Source organism: Elephantulus edwardii, unplaced genomic scaffold, assembly GCF_000299155.1.
Source record: "Elephantulus edwardii isolate Elephantulus edwardi_28Jun2011 unplaced genomic scaffold, EleEdw1.0 scaffold00442, whole genome shotgun sequence".
Taxonomy (NCBI): domain Eukaryota; kingdom Metazoa; phylum Chordata; class Mammalia; order Macroscelidea; family Macroscelididae; genus Elephantulus; species Elephantulus edwardii.
In genome coordinates this window covers 292,814-306,456 of record NW_006400192.1, presented here as the reverse complement: position 1 = coordinate 306,456, position 13,643 = coordinate 292,814, and the positions used below count along the sequence as shown (strand labels likewise).

General features: G+C 37.6%; 1 protein-coding gene across 1 annotated transcript in view; it reads right to left on the bottom strand.

Moving 5' to 3' along the window:
• LOC102851130 (transmembrane protease serine 11E-like) overlaps nucleotides 1-4,296 on the bottom strand; it is a 107,762-nt gene extending 103,466 nt beyond the window's left edge. The window contains exon 1 of the mRNA XM_006902725.1: nucleotides 4,241-4,296. Coding sequence (XP_006902787.1) covers nucleotides 4,241-4,296 — 56 coding nt within the window. The remainder of the gene's footprint in view (nucleotides 1-4,240) is intronic.
• Nucleotides 4,297-13,643: the final 9,347 nt, after the last annotated feature.

Genomic DNA, 13,643 nt, shown 5'->3' with positions numbered 1-13,643 from the left:
GTGGGTAAAGACGTGTGTGAGAAAGGCAGGGGCAACACTGACACTAAAGTTAACTCCGCAATAAGGGATATACCTTTAACTTGCTGGTCTGTCTGATACTTCTCTAAATCTGAACATTCACATTAAGACAGACTAGGAAGAAGGATTGGCCATCCACTTCTGAAATAGCAGGCCTCTGAAAACCCTATGCACCGTTTAAAATAGCAAACCATAATTTGAGATACTTGGGAGTTAACCTAACTAGAGACACAAAAGACCTGTACAAAGAAAAAAAACAGAACATTTCTGCAAGACACAATAATAGACATAAAGGAAGGGGAAAATGTGTCTTGTTCATGGATAGGAAGACTCAATGTTGTAAAAATGACAATCCTATCCCAAAAAATCTACATGTTAAACACAATCCCAATACTGATACCAAATTATTTTTTTAGGATATTGAAAGGAAAATTATTAAGTTTATTTGGAGAGGAAAGATACCTTGAATAAGCAAGACACTTCTGAGAAACAAAAATGAAGTATGAGGCATAGCAGTCCCTGACTTTAAAACCTACCACACAAGGGGAGCTCTGGTGGCCTAGTGGCAAGAAGAAGCACTGCAATCCCAGAGGAACACAGTTCGAATCCACCATAGGCTCTGCTGAGGGAGGAGGTACAATCTCCTCCTGTACCAGTCAGATCTGATTTGACGGTACACACACACACATAATTAATAAAATAAAAAAAAGTTAAAAAAAAACCAAAACCAAAAACCTACCATACAGCAGTAGAACCAAAATGGCATGGCATTGTTACAATAACAGACACATAGACCAATGGAACAGAATAGAGAACCCAGAAATAGACCCAACTATCTGGCCAACTGATATTCGACAAGGAAATCAAAGCTATCAAATGGGAAAATTACAACCTCTTCAACAAATGATGCTGACAAAACGGGGCTTCCACCTGTAGAAAGCTGAAACAGGACCCCCATCTCTCACCATGCACAAAAAATCAACTCAAGGTGCATCAGAGACCTGGGAATAAAGCTCCAAACCATAAAATTCATCAGAGACAAACTGGGATGAAGCTTAGATGGCCTAGTCTATGGTATAAAGAGACTGACAAATACAACCAGAAATACTTAATCTGGACACAATAAAATTGATGAATGGGACCTTCTAAAGATTAAATACCTATACACATAAAATTTTTTTCTAACAGGGTAAAAAGAAAATCTACTGACTGGGGGGAAAAAACCCCAAAACATTTGGCAATACCATTTTAGACAAGGGTCTCATAGGAAAAGTTTCCAGAGTTCTATATGGCCTCCACAAGAAAAAGACATAACAGAATTGCAAAATGGGCAAAAGACTTGGAAAGACTTCACAGAGGAGGATATTTGGAAGGCCAACAGACACACTGAAAAAAATGCTCAAAATTGCTGGCAATAAGTGAGGTGCAAATTGAAACCACAATGAGACACTATGTCACCCAAGTAGCAGTGGAAAAGTTTAACAGCACAGCAAGTAATAGATGTTGGAGAGGATGTGGAGAGAGAGAAGCTCTTATATACTGTTGGTGGGATTGTAAAATGATACAATCACTCTGGAAGGCAGTTTGGCGTTTCCTCACAAAGCTGAACAAAGAATTTCCATATAACTCTGTAATTCCACTGCTTGGAATATGACCTGAGAAAGTGAGAACTGAGGCAAAAATGGAGATTTGTACACCAATGTTTATAGCAGTCTTATTCACCATCGCAAGAACATGGAAACAGCCAAAATGTCCAACCACAATTGAATGGATTGAGCAATTATGGTACATTCACATGGTGGAATACTACACAGCATGTAGGAGCAATGATTTTTAAAAATCACTGCCTAACTTGGGAGGTACTGGAGAGTTTCATACTAAGTGAAATAACTCAGTCCCATAAGGACAAATACTGTATAAGACCTTTATTGTAGAATCCAACCGGATAGGGAGGGAGCAGAGGGATGAGGATGTGTAGGGGAGGGGACTTTAATCATCATGTTGCACAATTTGATGGTTGGGTAAAGAAAATGGGAAAGATATGGTGTGAAAACAATGTATATGAACTTTGTAAATAAACCAATATTAAACCAGTATAAAATTAACAACAACAATAACAACATTTTTTTAAAGTTCAACAGTAATTGAGTCTTAGGTTAAAATGTAAGTGAACAGGAAAGCAATCTGCAATAATGTCAGCAATATACTTTTTCATATGCATTTTATTTATTCATCACTGTTCATCAAGTGTAGCTTTAATCCCTTTAGGTATAGTAATAATGAAATGGTAATAGTATTGAAGAAGAACTTTAGAAACAATGGCTTGTGGGTTAGTTGAACTTAAAATTATTAATTTCTTGAAAATATGAAAACAGCACCTGCCTACACAGTGCTTTCACTTGGTCTTTGTGTCACACAGAGTGTTAACATGTATTGCTACCCTTTATGGAACATAGCAGCTGAGAACAAAGACCAGAAAACACAATTACTTAGAATCCTAGAGGAAATAATTTATCAATTTTTTAAATTATAAGACACAATATTATAGGTAATTTAATTTGATGGAAAAGAAAATTCATAGGTTTTCTTATACCTAATTAAGCTATCAATGTGAAGGTAAAAAGTGTCTTATGATTACAGCCCTTTATCAAGATATTCTACTTAATATTATGGAGTGCTCTGGTAGCCTAGTGGCAAGAAACTACACTGCAGTCCTGAAGGCACTTGGTTGAAGGCCCCTAGTGGCTCTGCAGTAAAAAGGATGCACAGTGTCCTCTTGTGCCTCTCAAAACCCACTGGAGGATGAACTATGAGTTAGTTACAACTCTACAATATACAACAACAACAACAGCAACACAACATTATGCTGTTTATGTACAATTTGTTGTGTATACTGTATGGCACTTAAAATCCCCTGTTGTTTTCAAATAAACTGTTAAATCACATGATTAAAATATTATTGAGTTATAAATTGTGAAGTTTCGGTAATTAAAAATTAAGACTGACACCCAAGCAGATATATGCACACCCATGTTTACTGCTGCTTTGTTCACAATAGCAGAGTTGGAAAGAACTCAAGTGCCCATCAGCAAATGAATGGATAGAGAAGCTGTAGTATAGTAACACAATAGAATATTATGCAGCACTGAAAAACAAAGAACTCATGAAATATACAAAATGGGTGACCAGGGAGGACATTATGATGAGTGAAATATCTCAGTCACAAAAAGACAAATACTCTATAATGTCACTGTTATAGAACAGGACTGATGTGGGTGTTGGGGAGAAACTAAGAAAAGAGGGGATAAATTATGTACATGGCATTGAAACAGACAAGGGAGAGAACTGTACAAAAGAAATATATGATTAAGTATTACTGGTATGACAAGAGTCCATAATAAGAGCTTCATAGTAAAGTGGTAGTGGGGGGTGGACTGTATAACAATGAAAGAACTTTTTTTTTTCTAAAGGAAAAAAGCAAACTTGAGCAGAGGAGGGCAGGGAGAAAAATGTGCAACAGTGAATGAATGGAAATCCAAGTTTTTTATAAACGTACAATAAAATGTCAATAAAAAAATTAAGACTGAAATATAAGTTTATACCTTACTATAGGCTAAATAATATGAATGTTGCTATCTCTACATAAGCATACATGCACATAGACAAGAAAGGACACAATGCTTTAGATTGATACATAGACACTGGGGGAGCTCTGGTGGCCTAGTGGCAAGAAACTGCACTACAATCCCAGAGGCACACGGTTCGAATCCACCAGACGCTCTGCCGGAGAAGGAGGCACAATATCCTCCTGTACCAGTCAGATCTGATTTGATGGTACACGCACACAAAATAATAATAATAATAAAAAAAGAAAGGTGAACGGTGGATACATAGACACAGACATTTCAAAGCAAAATTTCAAATTTCAAAGCAAAACTATATCTTTAAGGGTAAATTTCCAAAATGTCTTTATTTTTGAGCTGTCATACATAAAACTTCCTGCATCTTCTTATTGGAGTTTATCACAAGGAAAACAGACTGTAATAATAAAACTTTCAGTCTTAATACTTTTTTATTTATAATTTATATTACTGCTATTCCATAATTAAGTTGAAGCAGCAACACTTTCATAAGAACTTCAAAATAAAAAAAATGAGTTACTGCAACTAATTTAGAAAAAATTCCATGAGGGACAATGGCAATCCCTTCTGCTTAAACCTACCTGTTTGGCAGAGGTGTCCATGCCTGCTCTCGCCGCTGAGGCTCTCCCTTTGCCATTTCTTCTTAGAATGCTCTATATCACAGTCATTCTCCACTTATTTAGCTTACAAGATCCTGTGACTTTTATGTGCTTTATGATACTGCTAATACTTAGCTCTTACACAACTTCAAAGTACTCTACAAATTAATTTTACTTTGGCAGAATGTGACCTGTATATATGCCGCTTCATAAATAATAAATAATTATATGCCTCAAATGCAGGAATATTTTAAAATGCTCAGTACCTGTGACCAAGGAAGCCATAGACAGGTTGATGTAAGAAGGAGTGTTAAGAAAGACTTTGCTCTGCAGATTTGGAAATGAGCTGCAGCTGCTGCTTTTCCCCCATACATTCCACTTCCAACGATTTTGTCATTTTTCTTTTGTTTTCTGTAAAAGGCCAATGGCTCTCCCCAGTTTGATCCCTTCATTATAGTATGAATGTTTCCAATTAGTAACTATGTCCTTTCTCCAACCTTCCATGAGTTCATTTCTGAAGAAAATTTTTTTTTCTCTCTCCTAGTACTGTTAAGCACCACTGAGTTTGAAGGATACTTCTGTGGCTTTTCATAGGTTTTAAATCACATGGGAGGGTAACTCTGGACTCTTAGTGGTGAGGAGTTGCACTGCCAACCCAAGGCATGTGATTCGAATCCACCAGCACCTCTGGGGGAAAAGATAAACAATCTCTTCCCATGTAATTAACTGCCTCTGACAACCCCCTGGAGTTTCAGCTTTGCATTGGCTTCGACTAAAATGTACATAACAACAAGAAATCACGTGGGAGGAGATTGCCCATCTTTCTTCCTTGGAGAAACTGGTGTATTTGCACCATCTGCTTTGGGCTGGCAGCACAACTTCTAATCCACTAGACCACTAGGCACTAACCCTAGTATTCTATTATTTTTATGTGCCATCTAGTCAGAACTAACACATAGCTGACCCTCCAGTAGGTTTTCGAGGCTGCAAATATCCTGAGGAGATTACCTACCTTTCTCTGGGCAAAGCAACTAACTGGTGGATTGGAACTGTATATCTTTGAATTGTCAGTAGAAGTTCTCACCCACTAGACCTTGAGAGTGCCTTTGTATTGTTGCTGTTGTTATATGCCATTGAGTTAACTACAACTCGTAAAGACCCTATAAACAATGGCTCTGAACCTTCCCCCGTCCTGAGCCAACCTCATCATCTCTGACACATGTAATCCCATTGCCAGAGTCATTGTATCAGACCATCTCGTCCAGGGTCTGCCTCTCTGTGCTCATCCTCCAACTTTCCAAACCTGAAGTCCTTCTCCAAGGACAGGTCCCTCCTGAAAACATGCCCAAAACATATGAGATGAGGTGTACAAATTTTTGTATCCAAAAGCAATCGGGTTTTACCCTGGCCAGGATTGACATGTTTGTTCTCTTGGCCCATGGTATGTTCAATACTCTTCTCCAGAACCACAAATTAAAATTCTTCTTCTATAATCCTTATTCATCGCACAGTTCTCAGACGCATGGTGAGCAATTGAGAAGACCATTGCCTGGATCAAATGTACGGTAGTTTCTAGACTGACATCATTGCTCTTTAGCACTCAGGAGAGGTTCTTGACAGCAGATTTCCCCAATACAACTCAACATTTGACTTTTTGACTGCTGGTACCAAGGGTGTTGATTGTGGATCAAAGCAAAATGAAATTGTTAAAAACATCAATCTTTTCTCCATCTATAAAAATGCTTTCTATTGGACCACATAGTGAGGATTTGTGTTTTCTTTATCTTGAGATGCTGTCAAATTGAAAGCTGTAGTCCTTGATCTTTTGCAGCAAACACTCCAAGTTCTCTTAAGTTTTGGTGAGTCAAGTTGTGTCATCTGTATTACACAGGTTGTTATTGAGCCTTCTTCCCATCCTGATGCCTCATTCTTCTTCATAAAGTCTAGCCTCTCAACTGATATATGTTCAGTATATAGATTAAAAAAGTAAACAGAAAGTATAGATCCCTGACACACTCCTTTCTTGATTTAGAACCATGCAGTGTCCCCTTGCTCTAGTCAGACGGCAGCTTCTTGGTCTAGTATAGGTTTTATATGAGCACAATCATGTGTTCTCTGATTATTTCTTGTCTCAATTTTAGCCACAATTTGTTGTGATCCACACAGTCAAATGTCTTTAAGTAGTTGATAAAACACAAATAGACATCTTTCTGATACTCTCTGCTTTCAGTCTTTGCTTTTTGGTCATTAATGATATCCCTAGTGCCATGGTCTCTTCCAAACCAAATTTTTACTTCTGGCGCTTCTTTGTTGATGTACTATTCTTGTTGCTTTTAGATTATCTTCAGCAAGATTTTGCTTGCATGTGATATTAGTGATATTCCATAATTTCCAGAATATGTTGGCTCACCTTTTTTGGGAATGAATGTGGATCTCTTCCATTGCTTAGTGTTCTTTTTTTTTTTTTTTATTCCCTGGAGAATTTAAAATAATTGCCTTCTTGTTAAAAGGGTGTATCCTTTAACCAGGAAGTTTTTTAAGACCTCAGAAAGCATACTTGTTCTAGGAAGTCAAGTTTTATATAGGTATAAATATTAATAGGGAACAGCTTTATGTTTAGCCTCCTACATGAAGAAAAAAAATGCTAAGGGCCAGAATTCAGAAGTAAATGAGAATCCAGTTATTAGATTGGGAGAAATAACCTACTGGGGTAACCATTTTAGTAAAAAGACTATGTCTTTTTTAGAGAACTCTGGTGGCCTAATGGTTAGAAGCTGTGCTGCAATCCTGAGGGCATGTGGTTCGATTCCACCAGTTGTTCCATTGGAGAAAGACAAAAGAACCTCCTCTCATGCAATTAACTGCCTCTGAAAACCCGCAGGAAGGACAGCTATGGGCTGGTTCCAACTTGATGGTACACAACAACAATACCTCCTTATGTAAATAAGAATGATTAGTGTGCTTCATATGTTACCTCTTTTCTTTTATCTGACTTCATTATATAAAGAGAAATAAACCCAAACAAATTATATTTGTGTTAGAATAACTAGAACAATAGTGACAATTCTTCTACTATGTAATACAACTCTGAGAAACTTGTTTAAACTTCACACTGAAAATTTCTATAGTATATGAAGTCAAGAATTTCCAACTTAATGAATGTTTTGATTATGTATGCATAATGTCAGATATATTCTCCTTACTCTTATTTATTTATGTAAATCTTACTAACCCTTCAATATTAAGTCAATCCTACTTTTGCCATGTGAGCTTCCACAAAAGATTGTTTTATTATCCCCATAAGCTTATAAACTCATGAAACTTTGTGGCAAAATATATTGGGGCTTTGGGCATGTAATACCAGGCCCAGATAGTGTAAATATTACTCATTCTTCAAGTTTACCTCAATTCTACTATCACCATTCAGGCTTTTAAAATTTTATTTATCACTTGAGGCTCATAAACTCTAATAAATACATGAAATTTTACATTAAAATGTATACATTACTATTTGAGTATTTAAGACCACGGTGTAAATGAGAAGCTTCATAAATTATTTTCATTCAATGGTCTTAGATCAAGAAGCAATGAATTCTACTGCAGAATATAATCTTTCTTTCTTTGTCAACATATAGAAGTACTGAAACAGTACATTGACAAAGACATGCCAGAAATACAAGCTGGGTTTAGAAGAGGTCACGACACTAGAGACATTATTACCAATGTCAGATGGATCTTGGCAGAAAGCAAAGAGTACTAGAGGAATATCTATCTGTGTTTCATTGGCTATGCAAAGGTATTTGACTGTGTGGACCACAACAAATTGTGGCTAACCTTAAGGAAAATGGGAATCCCAGAACACTTGATTGTGCTTATATGAAACATATACTTGGACCAGGAAACAGTTTGCAGAACAGAATAGGGAAGCACTGCATGGTTCAAAATCAGAAAAGGAGTGTGTCATGGCTGCATCCTGTTTCCATATCTTTTCACTCTATATGCAGAACAGATAATTTAGGAAGCAGGGATTTATGAGGAGGAATGTGGCATCAGTATTGGAAGTAGACTCATCAACAACCTGCCTTATGCAGATGACACAACCTTACTTGCTGAAACTCAAGAGAAACTGAAGTGCTTGCTGCAGAATATCAGGGAATGTAGTCTTCAATATGGATTGAAGCTTAAAGTAAAGAAGACAAAGATTCTCACCACTGGACCAATTGACAATTACAGCTTGCCCGATTCCACAGTCAGCAGTCTTGGCACCACCAGTCAGGAAATGTAAAAAAAAAGAATAGATTTAAAATCTGCTGACAGCAGCCTCTCCAAAGAGGAAATATGTCAGTTTAGAGATGAAGTTGTGCCTGAGCTAGGCCATTTGCAATTACTTGCTATGTATCAGAGAGCTGGGCAATGACCAAGGATGACAAAAAAATAGATTCCTTTGAGGTGTAGTTCTGGATAAGTGTGTTGAACACACCATGGACTGCCAAAAGAACAAATAGGTCTGTCCTGGAGAAGGTGAAACCAAGTTGATCTTTGTAGGCAATGATTTTGAATCTATGTCTCAAATACTTGGGCATGTTTCCAGGAGTGACCAGTTCTTGGAGAAGGGTATCATGCTTGGAAAAGTGGAGGGACAGAGCAAGACTGTGGATTGCCACAGTAATTAGGATAGTGGGGTGTATAGGTGTTGGAGATCGAGAGATTGGCTTAGAATAGGGCAGCATTAAGAGCAATTGTGCAAAGGGTTGCTTTGAATCATAGCTAGCTTGACAGCACGTAACAACAGCAACACTACGGCAGTAGGGAGCTCTAGTGTGTTAGTCTGTAGGGAGTCGTGTTGCTATTCCAAAAGCAGCGCTAGAAGTGCAGAAAAATGATGGAGTTTGGGGCTGTTAAGAGAAAAGAGAAATTTAAAGTGTCTGGCTTCTGTAGGACCTCTGATGTCAGCAACAGATGCTACTGAAGAATTGAAATATGATAAGACTGACATTTTGTCACATTATGTGGTAAGATTTTGGAGGATAAAAAAAACAACAAACAGAGTATAAAGGGAGCTGTCAAAAACTTTTTTTTTATTGCTAGCCCAGATGTGTGTGGTTGGAAATAAATGAGGTAATGAGAAGGAGAAATGTATATGCAGTTGTGAGACTTAGTAAGATTTACTAAATGACTGAGTGTGAGGAATGAAGAAGATGCAGGAATTAATAACAGTGATTAACAGGGTAATAAAGCCATAGTCATGTTTTCGCTTGTCCAAATACTCTCACCAAGCCAATGACTTGGCTAGCTTGAATAAGAATGTGGCATTAGGGTTGGAGGAAAGCTCATTAATAATCTATGCTCTGCAACTGACAAAACTTCGCCAGCTGAAAGTGGCAAAGACCGGAATTACTTATTGGAGAAGATCAAGGACTACAGCCTCGGGACTGGAGAGCTTTGTGCTAAGTGAGCTAACTCAGTCTCACAAGGATAAATATTGTATAAAACCATTACTGTTAAAAAACAAACAAACAAACAAACCCCAAACAAAACAAAACAAAACAAAAAAACGTAGAATGAGTATAAGGTTCCAAGAGGGGTGGCAGAGGTTGGAAGCAGAAGGATGAGGATGTGCAGGGGTTGTTGTTGTTATGTGCCATCGAGTCGTTTACGACTCATAGCGACTCTATGTACAACAGCCCTAAGCCCTGCTCTGGCCTGTGCCAATCGCACTGCCTCTGATACACCCATCCCGAATACCCCAGTCACTGAATCAATCCACCTCATAGAGGGTCCACCCTGCCAACCATGATGTCCCTCTCTAAGGACCGGTCTCTCCTCACAACATGTCCAAAGTATGTTAGACGGAGCCTCAGAATCCTTGCCTCCAAGGAGCCACCCGGTTTAACCTTTCCAGGACAAATCTGTTTGTTTTCCTAGCAGTCCATGGTATTCTCAATACTCTTCTTCAGCACCACAGCTCAAAGGAATCAATTCTCCTTCTAACCTCCTTGGTCATTGTCCAACTCTCTGATGCATAACAAGTGATTGCGAAGACCATGGCCTGTATCAGACGCACCTTAGTCTTCAGAGAGACACCATTGCTCTTCAGTACTTTGGAGAGGTCCCTAACAGCAGACTTTCCCATGACAATGCGCCTTTTAATTTCCTGGCTGCTGGTGCCAAACTGTTGACTGTGGAGCCAAGCAAACTAAAGCTGTGTACAATCTCAATCTCTTCACCATCCATCCTGATGCTGCCAATTGGTCCAGTGGTGAGAATCTTTGTCTTCTTGACATTGAGCCTCAATCCATATTGTTGGCTGTAGTCCTTGACACTCTGCAGCAGGCGCTTCAGGTCCTCTTCAGTTTCAGCAAGCAGGGTTGTGTCATCCGCATAATGCGGATTGTTGATAAATTGTCCACCAATCTTGACCCCACATTTCTCCTCATAGAGCCCAGCCTCCTGGATAATCTGTTCTGCATATAGGTTGAAAAGGTATGTAGGTATGATGCATCCATGGCATACACCCTTCCCAATTTTGAACCATGCAGTGTTCCCTTGCTCTGTTCTGATGACTGCCTCCTGGTCCAAGCATAAGTTTCGCATTAGAACGATCAAGTGTTTTGGAATTCCCATTCTTCTCAGAGTCAGCCATAGTTTGTTATGGTCTACACAGTCAAATGCCTTTGCATAGTCAATGAAACACAGACAGACATTCCTCTGCTATTCCCTGCTTTCAGCCAAGATCCATCTAACATCAGCTACAATATCCCTAGTAGGGGGTATTAATCATGAGGTTGTACAATTTGATGGGGGCAGAGTGAGGGACATTGAAAGAATTTGTTCTTAAAAACAGTGTATTTGAATTTTGTAAATAAGCCAGTAGAAAATTAAAATAAATAAATAAATAAATTTAAAAATATGGATTGTATCTCCACATACGAAACCAAAATTCTTCACAATTGAACCAACAGACAACACACTGATAGAGGGAGAGAAAAATTGAGATTGTCAAGGACTGCATTTCACTTGAATTCAAAATTAACACCAGTGGTAGTAGCTAGTTAAGAAATCTGTTATCAGGGATTTCTTCAAAGTGCTAAGGACAATGGTGTCATTTCAGACTATGATGTGCCTGATGCAAGTCATGGTATTTTAAGTTGCTTTCTATGCACCTGAAAATTGGGCAATGTAATAGCAATGACAGATGAAGAATTGATGTCTTTGAATTGTTGTGTCAGAGAAGAGTATTCAGTATCTCATGGCCAAAGTTTATTATTAATGCACCTTAATCACATAATCAATCAATATTAGACTGCAAATGTGAGTAGAAGTAATCAATTTTTTAATCTTTTGATAGCAAAGGAGATGAAGACCCTGGATGAGATGAATTAACTAGGGTAATGAGGTTAGGTGTGTCAGAGACATTGAGGTTGGCTCAGGATTGAGCAAGGTTCAGAGCTGTTGTGTACAAGACCACTATGAGTCATAGGCAACTCAATGGCACATAAAAACAACATGTATATTTGAATGACAGTTGCATTAACTATAATTCCTTATATGCATATGTATAGTATTCTATTTGCTCCTAGCGATCAAATTTACAGTATTGATTCATTCATTGCATATATATATATATATATATATATATATACACATATATATACATATATATACAAAATATACATATGCATAATTGAAACATTTTCATTTTTTTAATAGCATTTTCATTTTATACTGGTTTACTTACAAAGTTTGTATACATTGTTTTTCCATGCTGAATCTTTCCTATTTCCTTTATCCACCCCTCCTTCCATCCATCAAATTGTGTGACCCTGTGATTAAGCTCCGTGTCCCCTCACCCTTCTGCTCCCCTCCCTGCCTTGGATCCTGGTACATGTTCTATGAGAATGGTCTTATACAATATTTGTCCTTACGGGACTGAGTTAGTTTATTTAGCATAATATTCTCCAGTCTCTCCCCAGTTAGGTAGTAATTTACAAAATTATTCATCTTGAAATCTACGTATTAGTCACCGCAAATATATTTTTTAAAATACATAGCGATTGTACACAAGAATTTTGTATTCTTATGAACTGTTGAACTACACAGGAATTGATTACACATGTGGAAAGAGACATTGGAGAAGCCCTAGCTTAGCTGTCAAAACAAGGGCAGGGGCTGACTGTAGAACAAATCATCCATTACTCATATACAAGTTTAAACTGAAGCTGAAGAATATTTTAGAAATCCATAAGAATTAAAACACAGCCTTGAGCTACCCTTACTGAATTTAAAAGCAATTTCAAGAAGAGATTTGATACATTGAATCCTAATTACCAGATAAATAAGAAGAGGGTATTTAGGACATCATCTGTGAAGAAAAAAAAAGCAAAAGATCAAAAACGGTTAAAATACCAATGTAAGAAAGCTGAACAGGTGATTTCAAAGGGCATCCCAAGAAGACAAAAGATTTCAACACCATGAGCAAAGAGCTGGTATTAGAAAGTAAAAAGGGAAGGACTCGCTCAGCATTTCTCAAGTGGAAAGAACCGAAGAACAAATTAAAACCTCACATTGCAATCGTGAAAGATTTTATGGGCAAAATTTTGATGATTCATGTAGCATCAAAAGACGCAGTCACTGTACCAAAAACAATTGGCTGACAATGAACCACTTTAGGAAATAGCATATGATCAAGAATCTTTCCTTAAATCAATAAGAAAGGAAGAAGTTCAATTTGCACTGAAGACATTGGCAAAAAATAAGGCCCTAGGGACTTATGGAATATCAATTGATGTATTTCAATGAACAGGAGCAGCCCTAGAAGTGCTTATTAGTACATGCCAAGAAATAGGAAGATGGCTTTGATCAAATAACTAGAAGAGATTCATATTTGTGCCCAATCCAATAAAAGGTGATCCAACAAAATGTGGAAATTATTGAGCATTAGAATTAATATTACATGCAAATAAAATCTTTCAGAAAATTACTTTAAAAAGATTGTATCAGTACGTAGAGAACTGCTAGACATTCAAGCTGGATACAGGAGCAACTATGGCAAGAGGGATAGCATTGCTTATGTCAAATAGATCATAGTTGAAAGCAAAGATGACACAAAGATGCTTGCTTGAGCTTTATTTACTATGTAAATGCACATAACTGTGTAGATCATCACTAATTATGGCTAACACTAAAAAGAATGGGAATCACTTTCAATACAGTATACATAATTTATCCAGTTTTTCTCAGTCTTGCCCCCACCTTGATGTCAACCTCATTCTACAACAGTGGCATCATACAGTATTTGTCCTTTTGTGACTGAGATATTTCACTCAGCATAATGTCCTCCAGGGTCACCCATTTTGAATAATATTGCATGAGTTCCTTGTTTTTC